Raw genomic sequence first — 21,298 nt, 5'->3', positions numbered from 1 at the left:
GCATGCCACCGGACAGGGATATTGATTTTGGTATTGACCTGGTGCCGGGCACTCAGCCCATTTCTATTCCGCCATATCGTATGGCACCAGCAGAGTTGAAGGAATTGAAGGAACAGCTTCAGGAACTCCTAGATAAGGGGTTCATTCGGCCTAGTGTGTCCCCTTGGGGTGCACCGGTTTTTTTTGTGAAGAAGAAGGATGGCACGATGAGAATGTGCATTGATTATAGGCAATTGAACAAAGTAACAATCAAGAACAAGTATCCTTTGCCTCGCATTGATGATTTATTTGATCAGCTTCAGGGAGCGAGGGTGTTCTCCAAGATTGATCTCCGTTCGGGTTATCACCAGTTGAAGATCAGGGATTCAGATATTCTTAAGACTGCTTTCAGGACGAGATATGGTCATTATGAGTTTCTTGTTATGTCTTTCGGGCTAACCAATGCCCCAGTAGTATTCATGCATCTGATGAACAATGTATTTCGGCCTTATCTGGATTTGTTCGTTATTATATTCATTGATGATATTCTGGTGTACTCGCGTAGTCAGGAGGAGAACGCGGAGCATTTGAGAGTTGTGTTACAGAGACTGAGGGAGGATAAGCTTTATGCAAAATTCTCCAAGTGTGAGTTTTGGCTCAATTCAGTGGCTTTCTTGGGGCACGTGGTGTCCAGCGAGGGTATACAGGTTGATCCGAAGAAGATAGAGGCGGTTCAGAGTTGGCCCAGACCGTCCTCAACCACAGAGATTTGTAGCTTTCTTGGGTTAGCAGGCTATTATCGTCGGTTTGTTCAGGGATTTTCATCCATTGCATCGCCCTTGACCAAGTTGACTTAGAAGGGTGCTTCATTCGTATGGTCGGACGAGTGTGAGGAGAGCTTTCAGAAGCTTAAGACAGCCTTGACCACAGCTCCAGTGTTGGTTTTGCCATCAACTTCAGGTTCATATACCGTGTATTGTGATGCTTCAAGAGTTGGGATTGGTTGTGTGTTGATGCAGGAGGGTAGAGTTATTGCTTATGCTTCTCGGTAGTTGAAGCCCCATGAGAAGAACTACCCCGTTCATGATTTGGATTTGGCTGCCATAGTTCACACATTGAAGATTTGGAGGCATTACTTGTATGGCGTATCTTGTGAGGTGTTCACTGATCATCGCAGTCTTCAGCATTTGTTCAAGCAAAACGATCTTAATTTGAGGCAGCGGAGATGGTTAGAGTTGCTTAAGGATTATGATATCACTATATTGTACCATCCGGGAAAGGCCAATGTGGTGGACGATGCTTTGAGCCGAAAGGCAGTGAGTATGGGGAGTTTGGCATATATTCCAGTTGGGGAGAGACCCCTTGCAGTTGACGTTCAGGCCTTGGCCAATCGGTTCGTGAGGTTGGATATTTCGGAGCCCAGTCGGGTGTTGGCTTGTGTGGTTTCTCGGTCTTCTTTATATGATCGCATCAGAGAGCGCCAGTATGATGATCCGCATTTGCTTGTCCTTAGGGACAGAGTCCAGTATGATGATGCCAGAGATGTGACTGTCGATGATGATGGTGTGTTGAGGATGCAGGGTCGGATTTGTGTGCCCAATGTGGATGGGCTTAGAGAGTTGATTCTGGAAGAGGCCCATAGCTCGCGGTATTCCATTAATCCGGGTGCCGCGAAGATGTATCAAGATTTGAGGCAACACTACTGGTGGAGAAGAATGAAGAAAGATATTGTGGGATTTGTTGCTCGGTGTCTCAACTATCAGCAGGTGAAGTATGAGCATCAGAGACCGGGTGGCTTGTTTCAGCAGATGGTTATTCCCGAGTGGAACTGGGAGAGAATCACTATGCACTTTGTGGTTGGACTTCCTCGGACTTTGAAGAAGTTCGATGCTATTTGGGTGATTGTGGATCGGCTGACCAAGTCTGCGCACTTCATTCCTGTGTGTACTACCTATTCTTCAGAGCGGTTGGCAGGGATTTATATCCGGGAGATTTTTTGGTTGTATGGCATTCCTGTTTCCATCATCTCAGATAGAGGTACTCAGTTTACTTCGCAGTTTTGGAGAGCCGTGCAGAGAGAGTTGGGTACTCAGGTGGAGTTGAGCACAGCGTTTCATCCTCAGACGGACGGGCAGTCCGAGCGTACTATTCAAATATTATAGGACATGTTGTGTGCTTGTGTTATTGACTTTGGAGGTTCATGGGATAAGTTTCTACCACTTGCAGAGTTTGCTTACAACAACAGCTACCAGTCGAGTATTCAGATGGCTCCATATGAGGCTTTGTACGGGAGGCGGTGTTGATCTCTGGTTGGTTGGTTCGAGCCCGGCGAGGCTAGACTATTGGGGATAGATTTGGTTCAGGATGCCTTAGAGAAGGTGAAGGTGATTCAGGAGAGGCTTCGTACAGCGCAGTCATGTCAGAAGAGTTATGCGGACCGGAAGGTTCGAGATGTGTCTTACATGGTCGGTGAGAAGGTCTTGCTGAAGGTTTTGCCCATGAAGGGTGTTATGAGATTTGGGAAGAAAGGCAAGTTGAGTCCTCGGTTCATTGGGCCTTTTGAGGTGCTTCGGAGGATTGGGGAGGTGGCTTATGAGCTTGCTTTGCCACCCAGCCTGTCGAGTGTGCATTCGGTATTTCATGTTTCTATGCTCCGGAAGTATATTGGGGATCCGTCTCATGTTTTGGACTTCGACACGGTTCAGTTGGATGACGATTTGACCTTTGAGGTGGAGCCAGTAACTATTTTGGGTCCCCAGGTTCGGAAGTTGAGATCAAGGGATATAGCTTCAGTGAAGGTGCAGTGGAGAGGCCGGCCCGTGGAGGAGGCTACCTGGGAGACCGAGCGGGAGATACGGAACAGATACCCTCATCTGTTTGAGGCTTCAGGTATGTCTCTTTACTCGTTCGAGGACGAACGTTTTTTTAAGTTGGGGAGGATGTGATGACCCGGCCAGTCGTCTCATGAGTTACCGCTCTATTTCCCTCATTTCAGCTTCTTTATGCTTCGTTATCTGTGTTTTATGGGATCGAGATGATTAGTTCGAGTTCCGACAGGATTTGGTCAGAAATGAGATACTTAGTCTCTTTTAAGAAGGCTTAAGTTGGAAAAGTCAACCGGATGTTGACTTATGTGTTAGAGGGATCGGATGTGAGTTCTGATAGTTCGGTTAGCTTCGGGAGGTGATTTGTGACTTAGGAGAGTGATCGGAAGTGGTTTTGAAGGTACGGTGTAGAATTAGGCTTGAATTGGCGAAGTTAGTATTTTCGCGAATTCTGGTTGATAGGTGAGATTTTGATCCGAAGGTCGGAATGGAATTCCGAGAGTTTCTGTAGCTTCGTTATGTCATTTTGGACTTGTTTGCAAAATTTGAGGTCATTCGGACGTGGTTTGGTTGGATTTTTTATCAAAAATGGAATTTGGAAGTTCTTGAGATTCATAGGCTTGAATTCGATGTGATTTGATGATTTTTGGTGTTAGTCGAGGTGTTTTGATGATTGGAACGAGGTTGAATAATGTTTAGGATGCGTTGGTGCTTTTGGTTGAGGTCCCGGGGGCCTCGGGTGTGTTTCGGGTGAGTTTTGAGCGAGTACAGACACCCCGAAACTTAGAAAATGGAGGGGGCAGCAGTTGTGGCGCGGACCGTGCTCCTTTTCGCGCTGGGCACGCTGACCGCGTCAAAGTGGCCGCGACCGCGGTCGTGAAGGCTGCAGGTTGCTGGTCCTACTTCGGAAGCTCATATCTTTTGATACGCAAGGAATGTTGAGGTGATTCCAATATGAAAGTTGTAGCCCTTCGTGTCTAGTTTCCAGAAAGGTAAAGATATCACAATTTGGACATCTGTAGCAAAAGTTATGGCTAAAATACTAAAGCCTGTCATTGCAGAAGAAGGCCTGTGCGGCCGCGCGTTGCCTTTGCGCGGACCGCACTGGCTTGCGCGGACCGCGTGCATTTTGGTGCGGCCGCGTGAGCTGGAAACCTGAGGGGTACCTATAAATACGAGGTTTTGGGTTTTATTTGATATTTTGACCTAGAGAGCTCGGATTTTGGCGATTGTTTCGAAGGTTTTTCAAGAAATTGGTCGGGGTAAGTGATTTTAACTCAGATTTGGCTAGAATACATGAATCTATCACTGAATTCGTCATTTAATTCGTGATTTGAGATGGAATTTGGGAAGAAAATTGTGGAACCTTTCAAAAATGTAAAATGATGATTTGAAGGACCAAATGGTATCGGAATTGGATAATTTTGGTATGGTTAGACTCGTGAGGGTATGAGGATTCTGAAAATGTAAATTTTACCCGATTCCGAGACGTAGGCCCGGGGCTCGGGTTTTGCTAATTTTGAGATTTTCAATATTTTTTGAATGTTTTCGCTTGGGCTTTGTTCCCTTAGAATATTGTGACCTATTCGTTCTGATTTTGGATAGATTCGACGCGCGTGGAGGCCAATTTGAGAGGCAAGGGCATAGCGAGCTAGAGTTTTGGCCAGTTTGAGGTGAGTAATGATTTTAAATGATGTCCTGAGGGTTTGAAACCACGGATTTGCACAACGTAGTGCTATACTAAGTAGAGATACACGCTGTGTGACGAACGTGAGGTTCAATGCTAGGGGGATTGGGACTTGGTCCATCCCGAATGATATTTTACTATATTTTTGATTGAGACATATACTTTATTGTTGTGAATTGGGCTTGTTGTCATGCTTGGGGCCTTGTGCCGACCTGTAGAACCCTAAGGGGATTTTTGACGGGTTTTCCTCACTTACTTTGTTAAAGAATTTATATCCTGAGTCATGTTTCCAACTGCTTAAGAATGATATGAACCAGATTTTTGAAATGTTAAACATAAATAGAAAGAGATATGAGGGCTGAGATCCCGACCGTACATTATGCCCGAGAGGCTGTGATTTTAAATGACTGAGAGGGGTCGAGGACCCATTAGTAAGGATATTTTATATGATATGGATCGGGCTGCGCGCCGCAGCAGATATATATATTATACATATTATGGATCGGGCTGCACGCCGCAGCAATTACTTATATGGATTGGGTTGCACGCCGCAGCAATTATAAAGCACTTGGGCTGAAGGAGCCCCTCCGGAGTCTGCACACCCCCAGTGAGCGCAGTCGGCTATTATTATTATTGATCGGGTTGTACGCCACAGCGATATACGGATCGGGCTGCACGTCGCAGCGGTATATATGTTTATTGACTCGGTTATCGTGAGAAGTATATGAATTGAGAACTGAGAATAAGTATGAATAGATGAAATAAAATGCTTGAGGAGCTGATTTATACTGATTACATCTGTTTTACCTGGTTAAAAGAATTTCACATGATTTCCTTATTCACTGATGTTTAAATAATTTTACTGTTTTGATATAGAACTGCTTAGTGCCTTTACGTGATTTCATACTGTCAGCCATTATTTATTGTTATTACTCACTGAGTCGGAGTACTCACATTACTCCCTGCACCATGTGTGCAGATTCAGGTATAGCAGAGTCTGCACCTGAGCGCTGATTCCTTCCAGGCTTGGCAGTGATTTGGAGTTACGAGGTAGATGTTGACGTCCGCAGCCCCTTGTCTCTCTTATCCTCTATCATTTATGTTTTCTTCAGACTGTTGTATCGGATTCCGTACTTTGTAGACCTATAGCAGATTCTGTAGTAGCTCATGACTTGTGACACCCTGGTTTGGGCTGTGTCGGGATGGTTCCTGCTGTTATTATCGTTAAATTCCGCAATTTATGAGCATTATATTATATGTTATTACTGTTTATGATGATTAACTGTTTAAAAGAGGTATTCCGTTTTGGTCTGGCTGGCCTTGTCTCCACGAGAGGCGCCATCATGACCGGGTTCGGGGATTGGGTCGTGACATTAAATTAGCGACCAAAGTTGGTCGCTAAATTTAAATCAGATTTATTTATATTTTATATAATATTTAAAATAATAATATAATTGTTAAACGTTAGAACTATATCCCAGATTAACGACCAAAGTTGGTCTCTATTTTTGTAAGCGGCCAACTTTGGTCGCTAAATTTGAATTATATTTTTTTATATTTTATAATTTTTTTTAAATAAAAATATAATTATTAAAATTTTATAATTGGGTCCCATTTTAGCGACCAAAGTTGGTCGCTATCTGCTTACCCCTTAATTAGCGACCAACTTTGGTCATTTTAAATTTTATATTTTATAATTCTTTTTAAATAATATTATAATTTTTATAATTTTATAAGTGGATCCCCTGTAGCGACCAACGTTGGTCGCTAATCTCAGTATACCTTTGACCAAGCAAGTCTGACCAGTCCGGTCAATATTTTGATGAAATTAGCGACTAACCTTGGTCGCTAATGTATATCAAAAAATTATTTTATTATTTTCGCCAATTTAGCGACCAACTTTAATTGCTTTTCTTGACAGACCAACTTTGGTCGCTAAGATTTGGTCGCTTTTTTCCAGAATTCTAGTAGTGACAGGTAGTACATCCAATCGATATCTCTCCCACTCCTGATGTCAAGTACAAACGGTGGAAATATACATCATACAACTTTATCATCGCAACATTTTGGTCACCACTCTTAGTCAAAACAAACTTGGTTGGTCGTAGGGACGACGAAGTCTTCAACATTTATCTTGACCAAGTTGATAAGAATTGGACAAGCCAAGTCAATGAGTTCAACTATATCATCCTTAATGTTGGCCACTGGTTCAATGGATTATACTATAAGAAAAATCAACTAGTTGGTTGCTGGCGATGTTCACTAAAAAATGCTACTGAATTCCCAGTTCATTATGCGTACACTGGCATTTAGGGAAGCTTTAAAAGCCGTCAACAGTTTAGAGAAATTTAAGGGTACAACTTTTGTTAGGACTTTTGCACCTGCTCATTTTGAAGGTGGAGAATGGTATACAGGTCAGATCATTTTATGTATTTTCCCTGAATTTTTCCAATTGTAACGATAGAAGGGGAGCCTTGACGTAACTGGTAAAGTTACTGCCATGTGACGTCCTGGTTCGAGCCATGAAAATAGTCTCTTGCGAAAATGCAGGGTAAGGTACAATAGACCCTTGTGGTCCGGCCCTTTCTCAGACCGCGTATAGTGGGAGCTTAGTGCATCAGGCTGCCCTTTTTCCAACTGTAACAATTACTTACTGAAAGAGTAAAGTCGTTAGGCTTTACCATGATAGCGGTAAATTAAAGTCACCTTAATAAGTAGGTTTTGTCGTTATAATGCGTATATATAGTGATTGGATTTACGAGTATAGTAAGTAATTAATGTTTAGTTATTTTTACGTGATTAAAAATAGTTATATTACTTTATTGTATTACTGAGTAAAGTTTAATGACTTTATTGTTGTAGTGTGGAATAAAGTTCAATTACGTACTTTAATGTGACAAAAAATTGTTTCGCAGCTTTAACGTTCTAGTGGATAAATTAGTTTACTGACCGTATGTAGAATTAACGAATGCAGGTGGGGATTGTTTGAGGAAAAGGCCATTTACAAGCAATGAAATAGTTTTGGAAGGTTTGAATTTGGAGTTTTATAAGTCACAAGTGGAAGAATTTAGGGTTGCTGAGAAGGAAGGGAAGATAAAGGGGAAGAAGTTTAGATTGTTGGATGTAACACAAGCCATGTTATTGAGCCCAGATGGTCACCCAAGTAAATATGGGCATCTGCAGCCTGAAAAAGTGAAGAACAAAGACTCTGTGCAATGGTGTTTGCCTGGTCCTATTGATTCTTGGAATAATTTCCTGTTTCATATGTTGAAGATGGAGCAACAAGAGATAGGATAGAGCTAGAGCATTGGTTATGGATTCGGGCGAACCCAATAACTTTTGCTTAGATTTTGCATTGGTATTACAAAGTTCTTTATATATGTATGAAATACTTAATTGTAAACTCATTAACTAAGACGAGCTATGAATATCCATGGCAAGTTCAAAACTCATAAGTTTCAAATCATGGTTTCGCCTATGCAAGAGATTCTTTGACGAAAACTCTCCAATATTTCTTTTTGTTTGAATAATTTTTTTATTTAAATTATGGGAAATGTGTTGTTTTAGTACGATTAATTCTAACGGTTGGCTTTAGTATAACCATTCATAATGTAAAGAAATTTTATAATCTTGAAAAATAAAATATGTTTTACCTGCTACACCCTCGTGAGTAAAAATTTCTTACACCTAAGGGTATATAATTTAAATTCATTATTATATAACTAGCACGTTGGTTGTGTCTCATATCAGTGCCAACTAGTCCTTGTTTAATTTCTTGATACCATTTCCACAAAGAATATAATTTAATTGTTAACTTTCTACTTCCTCCCATCTCTTCTTTCCCTTTTTCAATACTCTATTGAAGAAACTCCAGTCAATGGAGTTCCCTTGTGGGAAAAACTCCATTAATGCATCTCAAAGAACCCCAAAAATATTCATACTTGTTGCTTTAACATTCATCATTCTAGGTATAATCCCTCTTCACCACACTTCAAAGCGGTATCATGCCAAAGATTTAGTAAACCATCAGTCTAAAAAGTCACCAACATATCATATGGAAGATATGGAAATAAAGTTTACAGAAGATGAAACATGTGATATTTTTACAGGAGAGTGGATTCCAAATCCAGATGGTCCATATTACACGAACACGACATGTTGGGCTATCCATGAACATCAAAATTGCATGAAATATGGAAGGCCTGATACTGACTTCTTGAAATGGAGGTATAGTGTGTCTAGTTTAGTACATGTATCATAATTTAGTTTTAGACTTTTCTTTTTCCCTTAGTTCATGAGTAATTAAAACGATGCGTGCACAACAACAATTATGTCCTCAATCTCAAACAAAACGATAGAGGATCTGATCTGTACTGTCAAACTTCTCTATAACAACCTTATTTGTTTCAGATTTTTTTGGTTGTTGTAGTGAAGTGCTTTTATAGAGAACACATATTATAACATAGCATGAAAATTGGTTTTATTAAAAAGTTGAATTTTATAGTGAATGGTTGTTATATACGGTGCTGTTACAGAGAGGTTTAACTGTATTTCCAACAGGTGGAAGCCCAAGGGATGTGAGTTGCCTATCTTCAATCCATATCAATTCTTGGATATGATGAGGAACAAGTCATTGGCATTTGTTGGAGATTCAGTGGGAAGAAACCAAATGCAATCCTTAATATGTCTCTTGTCTCAGGTACCATTTGCCTCTCTATAGTTGTTATTATTGTGGTTCATTTGCCTAAAGCCTCAACTTTCCTTCCATTCTGCATATAGTATTTGAACATTCATTGCTTTACCTATTTTTTGCAAATCTACCATTACTTCTCTAATTAGTGAAACGTTTATTAAGTGATATATTTAAATGAGAGATAAAGGATTATTCAAGCAAATATTGATCTTATGATTAAGGCTATTAAATGTATTTCTTAAATAATGTGCATACACTTTACAAAACAGATAATAAAACAGTAGAAATACTTGGTAAAATACTATAAACCACCTTGTTCCTTGAAACTCTAGTTAGATGGAAGAAAAATAGATGTTCATTTTTCTTTTTCTTTTTAATTTTCTTTTCTTTGCTTATCTTGGGTTAAGTGCACATAGCTTGTAGTGTAATAGAGGTTCGATGTGGAGGAAGGTTAGTTAACCAAAGATTGACGTTTTTCAAGGTTTAGGTGAAATTCTATTGAAGGCAAATAAGGTTTGAACCTGAAATTTATACTATTTCTTTTCTTGTGAATACGAAATTAACAATGATGTAATTATCGTTATTCTCAAAGTGATTTTCGAGCTGGAGTTGATAGTCGAACAACGGCATTACCCTTTTCTCCTACTTCATATATTAATCATCAAAAAGAAAAAGAAAAGGAAAAAAAAGGATGACAAAGACCCATCGCAAAGTACTACAAGAAGCTTAAGGGTTAAATAATTTTTCCTATTGGTAACAAATTTTTGGACAAGTACTTCTCACTTTAAATAGAAAGTTACGACAATGGAATCTTGTAGAGTGCTAGTATAAAGTTTATCATATTGCATTTCAGCTTCACAATCATATAGAACAGAAACAGTTTTATAAGGATTTGAAGCTTATGGGTTTAGGATTTAGTACTATATCTCAAATTAATTTGTTCGCGGTCAAAACTAATAGATACTACTATTTAGTAAATTTTTGAATACATGTACAAGAGTAAAAATTGCTAGGTTTGGGTGAATTCATATATAGCACGGTCGATCTGCCATTTTATTAGAACGGTGAGTTTTTATAAACAGTGAAAACGAATTTTTATATTACAAAATCACCTAAAAGAAACGACAAATGACTACTCATAAAAAGTGAGTTCATTATCTTTGAAAATAAGATAGATTAACTGTTGTGTTTTAAAGGGGCATGAGGCGGGCATTTTACTTAATACGAGATGAGGCATAAATTTCGAGATATGTGGGCGTAAGTCCAATAGATCTTTAAACTTTTTAATTTTTATAAAATAATATAATAACACAAAAAATATAGAAAGTACATAAAATGTTTAAGAAAGTTAAAAATAATTTTAAAAAAAAACTCATAGAAAATAAACATGTAGCATATATCAAACTACACATTTTACCTCTTAAAAAGTAAATAATCAAGAAATTTTATTAGTACTATAATTTAAAACATTACTCCTTCATAAATAAATATAAAATTTCTCTCAAATATCAAAATAATAAAACACTGGAAATTTTGTGAGACATATGAACTGAGACTAACGAGTGAGATATAAGTTTCGGCTATCTAATTTTGAAGTAATATTCACCCTCACGATTCTCAGTTATTAAATTTTGCAATATGCTGGCTCATTATAAAAGTTACTCTCAATCTTCATATTTATAGATGAATAGAACTCTTATCATTCATTTGGTAAAAGAATTTCGGGAATCAACTGTGCTAATTAGGAAATTTTACACATAATTTCCGTAAGAATTATTAAGCGAGCTCCGAACAATTGGCGTGCTTAGGGTGCATAGTCGGACGCTTGGACATAAATCTAATAGAACTAAGCCATACTCGTAAACCTCGGTGTGTATTGCAAGTGCCCCGCCCAAGGACAAACCCTAAATGCATCCCAAAAAAGCCTTTTGAGACATTGGTTGTTACACTATGTTTAAGATATATTTATGACGTAAAACTTATTTTTAACTCAGAGACTATATATATAAATATATACTTGTAAAATCTTATCAGGATTGGGTAGCTTAGTAGATCCGAAGTTCTCACCCCGTAATGACAAACTTGTGATAGAATCCAAGCATGACAACGTGGGTTCCTAACATGTTATTCCCTCGAGAAATGTTGAGAAATGAGAGGATAACTGTCTTTTTCAGAGATTTGTTGACAAATTCATTGACAACCAAGGTCCAACACCATGGTCTTTCCATCTTTTTCCCCTTATAAAAATGGTTTTTGGTTAATTTAAAAAATATTTAAGCTCGAGAAAAAGACAGGAATCAGCAGATTTTTCTATATGTTATATTTTACATCCTGACATAAACAAGATCGATCGGAGCTTTTCTTTCTTTTTTTTAAGTCGGGGCCTGCTAAACACCGCATGTGCTTCTGCATGTGTCTCAATATTCGTTTTAGCAAAAGAATTTAACTTTTATTCACCGACATTATTAACGCGTTTTTATATTTTTCGACTTCCTACGAGATAATTATATGTAACCATTTGTAATGTGTAGAATAGTGCAAGAAATTAAAATTTTACGTTGTTGATGGATATATAGAAGTTAAACTCTTTTGGCGTAGAGTTTGACTTCTATGCATCGCTATTGTTCTAGAAAATTTACACCATCAAGTCTATCTAGAGATAACTACAAGCAAAGCCTATAATGAGTGGAATAGTGCAAAAAAAATTAAACTATTAGTGTATATAAGTTAATTTTTTTAGTAAAAGAGTTTAACTTCAATAAATCGACAGCGATAAATAATTTTTCGATCATCTAAAAGACAATTATAAGTAATCGCTCATACAAAGTTGAATTAGTGCCTAAAAAATTAATAAAGTAAATTACTTATTATAATATGTAAAATATAGTAATGGTCAAAATTACCCTATTGTTATGTGAGGAGTCATGGCTTTTTTAATTGTTTTTCTTGATTTCTTTTATTTTTATTTTACAGGCAGTATATCCAATTGATGTCTCTACTACTCCAGATGAAAACTTCAAAAGGTGGAAATATACGAGTTACAATTTTACCCTAGCAACATATTGGTCACCATTCTTGGTCAGAATGAAAGATATAGACTCTGATGGTCCAACTAAAACTGGACTCTTCAATCTTTATCTTGACGAAGTTGACGAGAAATGGGCAAACCAAATTGAAGAATTTGATTATGTCATCCTCAATGCTGGCCACTGGTTTACTAGATGCAGTGTATACTACGAGAAAAACCAACTAGTTGGCTGCAGGTACACCTAATTTTAAGTTTAGTAACTCACCTTACCTGCTTATAATAATAAAAATCTTTTATCATATTAAAGAGATTATTGAACTTACCTATTATAATAATAAAGTTACAAGACTTTACCCAACATTGCAATAAAATTAAATTGATGGGTAAGTTTTGCTACTATAGTGGATAAAGTTTACCGACTTTACTATTATAGTGGGTAAATTTAAGTTACTTTAACGTAACAAGGTCCTATGACCTTACTATTATAGTTGGTAAAGTTTAACGGCTTTGTTGTTATAGTAGATAAGGTTAAGTTATAACAACAAAGTCACAAAACTTTACCTCGCCCAGTATTACGGTGAAATTAACTTGGATAAGTTTTGCTACTATAACATGAGTTTACCTACTTTATTGTTATAGTGGATAAATTTCAATTACTTTAACGTGACAAGGTCTTATGACAATACCGTTGTAGTTTGTAAAGTTTATTGACGTTGTTGTTATAGTAGATAAGATTAAGTTACAACAGCAAAGTCACAAAACTTTATCCAATATTGCAGTAAATTAACTTGATGGGTAAGTTTTGCTACTACAGTGGATAAAGTTTGCCGACTTTATTGTTATAGTACGTAAATTTCAGACGTGAAAAGGTCCTATGACATTACTGTTGCAGTTGATAAGTTTAGTGACTTTGTTGGTATAGTAAATAAGGTTAAGTTACATTGATGCGGCATAGAGTAATTTTATGATTTTACTATTATAATAGTTATCTTACGTGAAATTAACCCGCTCTGCAGGTACTGTGGACTTCCAAATGTTACTGACCTCCCATCTAGTTATGGCTACCAAAAGGCAATTAGGACTGTTTTGAAAACCATCAACAACTTGGCAAACTTCAAGGGCATAACTTTTCTTAGGACTTTTGCACCTTCTCATTTTGAAGGTGGGGAATGGAATAATGGTGGGAATTGTGTGAGGAGAAAACCATTTTCAAGCAATGAAACAACTTTGGAGGGTTTTCACTTGGATTTATACACTATTCAAGTTGAAGAATTTAAGGCAGCAGAGAAGGAAGGGAAGAAAAAGGGAAAGAGATTTAGATTGTTGGATACAACACAAGCCATGTTATTAAGACCAGATGGTCATCCAAGTAGATATGGACATTGGCCAAATGAGAATGTTGTGTTGTATAATGATTGTGTTCATTGGTGTTTGCCTGGTCCTATTGATTCTTGGAGTGATTTCTTGCTTCATATGTTGAAGTTGGAGGGCAAGAGATCTCATGAGGAAAAGCTTCAATATATGAAACAATGGAGCTTATAAGCAAAGGGTTCAATATTTATTTTTGTACCATTAAATTCATTGCACATTTACAATTATGATTTAGAAGTTAATATTTATTGAAATTTTAGTAATTTTTCACATATGCTTCATGTAAAAGTGGAACTGGTCGAACCTGTTGAAACTACAGAACATCGACCTCTGGAGACAAGAACTACGTTCACAGCTAGGATTGAAGTTTAATGTGATGAATTTCTCTACAAAAACCTTCGATAACTCTCCAAATATAGGGCGTTCTTAGCAAATTCAGGAAAGTCAGACTCGCAACAGCCCAAAAAAAGTTAAAAGATGATGATTGTGGTTAAATGTCCCTACCAGACATAACTATTAATTCGTGCCATTTGGTGGTAATGTCCAAATGTTGTCATTGTAATACTAATAATTATTAGGCGTACAAACATAGCTGCTAACCAACTAAACACCCCTACAGGGAAAAATAAACTAAACTCTGTAACTAAACTTGAATGCCAACCACTACATAAGCTACTAGTGGCCGAGAAAAAGCGAGCAGCACCGTGTATTGGTTGCGCTGAGTTTAAAGATGCAAGCCCCTATCAGAGAAAGCTATTGCGCGCTAGCCTAGCTAGCTAACGGTTTTCAGCTGGTTGTTATGTTAGTTGTAGCGTGCCTTCCCTCCTCTCATTTTGGATAAGATTAAATTATATTATTTAGTGTAAACACCAGGTATAGGTAAATATTTCAAGGGCGGATTTAGCTTATAAGTTACGAGTTCACGTTAATCCAGTAGCTTTTGCTCAAACCCTGTTTATGTATCAAAATCTATAGATATTTGACTATGAATCTAGTTATTACTGTATATTAACTTGAGGTAGTTGTAGCTACTAACTATTATGGGCATTAGCTACATGAGAAGAAATCTGTGACCAACTGTAGATTCGAAAAATTCCTTTTTCGATTCACAGTTTTGAAAATGGAAGGAGATGTATTCAGTAGACAATGCTTCTCTCTAGAAAGAATAACATAAAGCACATGGAATATCCTCAGCCATTCTTGACAGCTATAAATTTTATCAACCTACAGAAATAGAGGTGGCATTTTGAACATTTTAAGTAATTATTTTAAAGTAAATGTAATATTTTCTTTTGAAAAACTTTTAGCAATTTAACAAAAAACTTCCTTGCTTTCATTCAACAGCCAAGCTAAAACAATTACATCAAAGCAAAGTTATCGGGAAACATTCCGGGGTCTCTAAATGAGAAGCATTAGAACAAAGAACAGAAGCTAGATACATTATTTCCGAAAAGACAACACTATTGTGAATATTCAAACATTACTACTAGGCTGGAATTACACGTTAATTCTCAAGCAAAACTACATCATTGTATGCAGGGACTTTTCACATTTTATACATTTAAAAGTTTAACAAAAATTCATGAAGCAAATATGCTCAGCTCTAGAATGATATCTTAATGAATACCAAAATATGGAGTGCTAAAACGTAAACAACAAAGGCTGACCTAAGTAACATAAGCTTCTGCAAATTCTCCATTCGGCCAGGCTTTTGACGAGGATCAACAATATAATCTGAAGAAATACGTCCCCTGTCGATGCTGCTTCTTGTATACCTATTCCTGGCAGCATTAATATCGGCATTGCTAGCTTCAAGCTTCCCCCAAAGGCCATTCAATCTTTCTAATTCCATCTCCTTTAGATGGACTTCGTTGGCTAGGCCCTCCGCCTGGGCCTAAAGTAGGTAAAACACAAACAATTAGGAGCCACAAATCGATAGAAAATTGCATAACAGAATGCTAAATATAAAGAGAATAAGAAACAAGCAGATCATTCACCTGTTTTGAAGCAAGCTGCTCTATTAGACTATGAAGCTGCTTATCCAATATTTTCTCTCGCTGAGCTGAAAGAAAGAGCATGAGAGATCGAGATTTTAGGCATATCATGTTATAATGTGTCATTCTTTAGGCTCATCATGTTATAAAATGTCATTATGTAGCTTTATTCCCCTAAATTTCTAACTAGTTTACCAATGTGTATTCAAAATAACGTGCGTGGACATATGAAAGAAACCAGCTTCTTTATAAGCATGAATTGAAAGAAATCTTAAAGACACCAATCTATCTATAATGGTTTGACCACACACAATAGGTGTTGATGAATCTCGATGAAAGAATACATCAAGCTAATTCGACAAGTTTAATAGCCTTTTCCGTTTCAGGAAAAAAAAACTCTTTCTCATAACTTGTGATCTTATAATGGAAAATCTAAAATATAAAAAGTGTGTCACTTTCATTATACACAATAATGTAAGCTAGTATATGTTCATAGTTGGGTACCTGGGGAAGGTTGCTTGAGTGCATAATCTTGAACTTTTGCCCATTTTTTCTCCAGGTCATGCACAGCTTCTTCCATTGATGTCTAATATAAAATAGTTCAGCACAAGCAGATGGAAAAGGAGGAGAACTAGTTTACATTGGATATTATGATGCAACCGAGATAAACTAAGCTACACACCAGTTCTTTCTTTCTCTCCTCTAATTTCCCCAGCAATGCAAAATTTGCGGATTCCTCATCTTCTTGATCTTCACCATTATTTTTAATCAGAAAATCATTTGATTTGGACTTGCTGGCTGCTGCAGCCTGCGCCTGTTCTAACTCTAACTTCAAATTTTCCTCAATTAAAGCCAGTTCCTGTAAATTGCATGGTGCTCCATAAATCTTGCTCTATATCAATGAAGATCCCAGTAACAGAGATGATTATGTATAAAGGAATCAGTGGACTGGATGAAGGTGAAATTATATCCAGCAATAACTTGTGACTTGTGAGAACTTCAGACATTTGATACAGGAGATAATGAAGCTTATCCTTTAATACAATTTGTAAGACAATTCGTAATACTCCATACATAACCGCATATAGGACTGACTCATCTGCTGTGCAGGCCGGCAAGTTTTTACTAGTTTAAGACTGCATGGGATATGCCAGGAAAAAAAAAAGATGATTTCTAAATTGAGAGAGAGAGAGAGAGAGAGGAGACTCTGCACAACTTCTTTGCGAGGGATTCTAAGATTCTAACTTGACATGAAATTTATTCTGGATTCTGTTCTGTACTTGCTTCCTGATTTTACAAAGAAAAGTCACATCAACAGTTGTCTATGTGAGCACTTATTGGAGAATTTCGTCTGTCCTCTGACAGTTGGACATGCAATAAAATGATAAAACAGTGAACAAACATGTCCCTTCTTTTTGAACAGCAGTAACTCATAAAAGACCATTTATAGAAAGTTATGACCAACCTTCAACTTGCTGTGTAGAATGTCTGCTTCCTGTGACTTCTCCTGAATCTTATTCTCATAACTTGAGATAGCCTTCTCATACTCGGAATTTTCTTCTTGCAGAGTAATTTCTCTTAATTGTGCCTGCCATCAAGTTAGCACAAACTATTATACGTTAAATTCCAAGCTCTAAATGCATATTCCAGTGCATTCAAAAGTATCATCTTTGATGTCCTTGATACCTAGCCAAATAACTCAATAGCGTTGAGACATAATATAATAAATAGATAAAAGTGAGGCACAATTTCTCTTAATTGTGCCTGCCATCAAGAGAAATTGTGCGTTGAGGCACAATTTCTCTTAATTGTGCCTGCCATCAAGTTAGCACAAACTATTATACGTTAAATTCCAAGCTCTAAATGCATATTCCAGTGCATTCAAAAGTATCATCTTTGATGTCCTTGATACCTAGCCAAATAACTCAATAGCGTTGAGACATAATATAATAAATAGATAAAAGTGAGTTGTCTTTAACAGCTTAAGCTTTTACATGAGATGGTAACCCACCTTCAATATGGTATCAGAGCAAGCAAAGGTCTTGTTTTCAAGCCTCACCACCACCCATTATTAAAAAGAATTTTCACGTGCTTGGCTACTGAAAAAGAATCAAGCCCGCACCTAAGAAGGCGTGCTGAAGACATAATTGAATTCAAGCATGTGGATATTCTTTTTTATATTGGGCGGTGGTGAGACTTGAACCCCGGGACCTTTGCTTGCTCTGATACCATATGGAAGTGTGTGACCATCTCACCTAAAAGCTTATGTTAGAGAAAGAGCACTTTTACTTTACTTAAATAACGTCTTCAGTGAATAGAACCATCTCTTAATTTAATACATCACTCCAAGAATTAATATACATACAGTTAAAGTTAATATAAACCAGAAGCAAATACAAATGAATTGAAATAGTTAAGAGTAGGAAAGCTAGTAAAAGTTTCATACTATTAATGACATCCCCACCTCATCAAAGAATAAAGAGGAAAGTAACAAGAGAAAACTGACACCTAGGCAAAAACTTCGTCGTATTCATCTCATCTGGAAACTTTGTGTAATACATTAAGCAAGGCCCTATGCTCTACTTCTAGCCAATTGGAAAGATAAATCTATTCCGATATTTCTGCTCTGGGCTGTTTGGATTCTCTGACATCTTTAATGTCAGTGTAAAAAGCAATTAGGAAAGGCTAACATCCCATAAGACTTGCTCTCTCAATGAAGTAGCCTCCTAGTATATCATATCTTTGATCACAGCAAATGATCAATATTGACATTAGCACAAATTTGTGTTTATGCAAACATTTGTTGCTACAAATATATGACCTATATATTATATCTTGACTGGTTCTTTAGATCCAAATAATGCAAAGTGATGGATTGGTTATAGCAGACTGAGCTTTAGGTTGAGCGAGACGAAGCAGAGATCTCCTTTTTGGACTTTTTTTCTTGAACTGAAGCTTTGGACTCGACAAGGTATTTTGTGCTCACCCTATTGAGAGTCTATTCCATTCTCTCTTCACCAGAAAAATATACAAATAGGCAATCCCGTAGATTGATTATCGCTTCCTATGAGCAAGCTCCCACAGGCAATGGAGTAGAAAGTTATATTAAATGCTGATCCCATCTTCTCTCAAAATCTGAAAGCTTATGTGTGTGATCAAGTGGTATAAACCATAGCTAGTATAGAACAACCTTGACTGCTTGCTTTAGGCGATGGCACCTACTTATATCTAGGATAAATAAGGTGTGCCAGGGGCCATTGAACATTTTTAGTTAAACGATCGAACTGTTTTTCCGCCCTCGTGTTCCCAGCATAATCAATAATAACAATCTCAGAGCTAAGTTAGTCGAAATCAGGGGAAACAGGCAGTTATTAACTTAGCAGTTCATATTATGTTGCCATTTTGTATCACCGAAATTCAATGATCTCTGTACACATAGGGAGCTTTTAGCAGCTAGAACAGGTCTCCTCCATTTAGCAAAAAGGAAAAAGGGAGAACCGAAAAAAGCGAATTTTTGCAGAGAACTTTTTCTACTCAAGTTTCACTCAACCTTTCGTTGCAAGCTTTATCCTTTTCCCTGATCCTATTCTCTGAATCCAGTCGAAGGTCAATTTTGGGGCTTGATACTTGTTCTGGACCTCCAATTTCCTGGTCCTACTAGCTGAGTATGGCTTGTTCTTGTCCTTCACCATAAACATCTGGAAAGTATTGGTTTTAAATCATGTTACTTGGATGATAAGGAGCCGTACACCAACATATGATTCCATAAAATAACCAGAGAATGTACTCCTTCAGCAATAGATGCATGTGCAGCCACTTCTAAGTTCTATCAGCCCAATATAAGTACTCTATATTTTCCACTTTATGTGTCGTAGCTCGTACTCGTAGTCAGTTTGAGCCACGGAAGCAACCACTAATACTTGCATTAGGGTAGGCTATCTACATCAAACTGCTTGGGGATGCGGCCCTTCCCCGGACCTTGCATGAACGCGAGATGCCTTGTGCACCAGGCTGCCCTTTTTTAGTTCGTAGCGTAGCACGACGGTCAAACTTACGCGAATTTGGACATAGAATCTTCAAGCTTTTTGAAATAAAATTGACATATTTGGAAACTAGGTAAAAGTATTATAAGTCACAATAGCTAAAAATTCAAAATATTTTACCAATATATGCGACTGACAACCTTGGTCAAAGAAAAACTCTTTTTGACTCTCAAAATAGTAAATATGTAACATAAAGTGGAATAGAGGGAGTATATATCAATATCGTCAGCACTCATTGTCACAAAAAAAAAAAAAAAATGGGCGTTGTAAAACTCCGCACACACCGACTTAAAATCTTGATCCGCCTGCTTAGGCAACATTAGGAATTAACTGATCACAAGAGGTTCGATCTTTACAATGTCTATAGTTGCAAACAAAATAAAATTAAGTCATAAAAAAAAGCTGAAAATGAAAAAGAGGGGTAAAGTAGAAAATTTGACCTGTTCTTTAGTAGCAGAGTGAGCATTAAGTTGAAGAGCAAGAGCATTATTAGAAGCAAGGGAGTGAGCGTGGAGATGGGGAAGACGCTGTGAGATGTCAGGAGGAGGGAGTCTGAGCCGTAGATCTTGGATCGTACGGCTAAGAGAAGTGGCCTTTCGATTCAAATCCTGAAGGTAGGTTTGTTGTTCTGGGGTGAAGATTAAAGGGATCGAATTGGGATTGTTGTCATCTTCGTCGTTGCTTTGCCCACCTCCTACTACATCTGCTGCCCATGCCAACAAACCCGCCATTTCTTGCTCAGAGCGTCTCTGATTTCTTCTTAAGTAGCACTAATTCCTCTAACTTTGTTCACCCTGCCATGGATGTTTGACTGTGTTACCGAAAATAACATAACTCTATCTTTGGATCATTTCCCATTATTTTATAATGTATTGAATTGTATGGTATTATTTTATAAATATAATATTTAAATAGATTGTATTGTTTGTTATTATTAAATAATATTTTGCTGTTTAGTTTGACTGTATCGTACGTACTGTAATTGATAAGTTTACTAAAATGCCCTTAATTATTTAAATATTAAATTTATCAAAAATTATGCATAAAAATAATTTAAAATAACAAAACAAAAGAAGGCAAAACACCTTAAGAAAGCAGAATAAAAGAGCGAGACAGAAGAAGGCAAAACAAAGGAGCACAACTAATTAGAATTGAGTTAAAAACAAATTAGGAGAAAAAATAAAACTGAAGGCGGCAAAACACCTTTAACGTTGGCGTTAGAAGACCTGGAAACAAACAAAGTAGGTTATAGCTTGGAGATTTGGAGTTAAAATAGAAAAAAGGGTAAATGGTAAAATAGAATTGTGGAGTAATAAGTTAGGGTATAATTGGAAAGAAAAATAGAAAACAACTCCACCACACCAAATTGGTTGTTTCAAAAAAAGGGATTTTTCATTGTTCCGGAACAATGAATTTAATAATACAATACAACTAATTTTAATGAAACAATCAAAACAAACATTATTTTGGGATTAACAATACAATACGATACAACTGGGGGTGTTCATGGTTCGGTTTGGATCGGTTTTTCCCTAAAAAAAGAAGCCAAACCAAATAAGTCGATTTTTCAAATATTAGAACCAAACCAATAATTAAGTCATTTTTTTCGATTCGGTTTATGTCAGTTTTTCGATTTTTTCGGTTATTTGTCGGTTTTTGCTTAAATATAAGACATACA

The 21,298-nt window shown here is 37.2% G+C and overlaps 2 protein-coding genes and 1 pseudogene across 2 annotated transcripts; 2 read left to right on the top strand and 1 right to left on the bottom strand.

Moving 5' to 3' along the window:
- Positions 1-2,627: 2,627 nt before the first annotated feature.
- On the top strand, positions 2,628-7,788 carry LOC104224634 (protein trichome birefringence-like 19; annotated as a pseudogene).
- Positions 7,789-8,259: 471 nt separating this feature from the next.
- Positions 8,260-13,853, top strand: LOC104224632 (protein trichome birefringence-like 19). The gene is made up of 4 exons (XM_009776313.2): positions 8,260-8,718; positions 9,052-9,190; positions 12,158-12,447; positions 13,229-13,853. The coding sequence occupies exons 1-4, from the start codon at positions 8,369-8,371 to the stop codon at positions 13,752-13,754; spliced, it is 1,305 nt and encodes a 434-aa protein (XP_009774615.1). The 5' UTR covers positions 8,260-8,368; the 3' UTR covers positions 13,755-13,853.
- Positions 13,854-14,995: 1,142 nt separating this feature from the next.
- LOC104224631 (uncharacterized) lies at positions 14,996-20,458 on the bottom strand. The gene is made up of 6 exons (XM_009776312.2): positions 20,061-20,458; positions 17,043-17,165; positions 16,260-16,436; positions 16,082-16,163; positions 15,581-15,645; positions 14,996-15,477 (listed from the first exon to the last, which is right to left on the bottom strand). Exons 1-6 carry the CDS (start codon positions 20,349-20,351, stop codon positions 15,187-15,189), a joined length of 1,029 nt encoding a protein of 342 aa, XP_009774614.1. The 5' UTR covers positions 20,352-20,458; the 3' UTR covers positions 14,996-15,186.
- Positions 20,459-21,298: the final 840 nt, after the last annotated feature.

This window comes from Nicotiana sylvestris, chromosome 9 (assembly GCF_000393655.2).
Source record: "Nicotiana sylvestris chromosome 9, ASM39365v2, whole genome shotgun sequence".
NCBI classification, from domain to species: Eukaryota; Viridiplantae; Streptophyta; class Magnoliopsida; order Solanales; family Solanaceae; genus Nicotiana; species Nicotiana sylvestris.
Note: the sequence above shows the minus strand (reverse complement) of the source record. Positions and strands in the feature narration are given on the sequence as shown.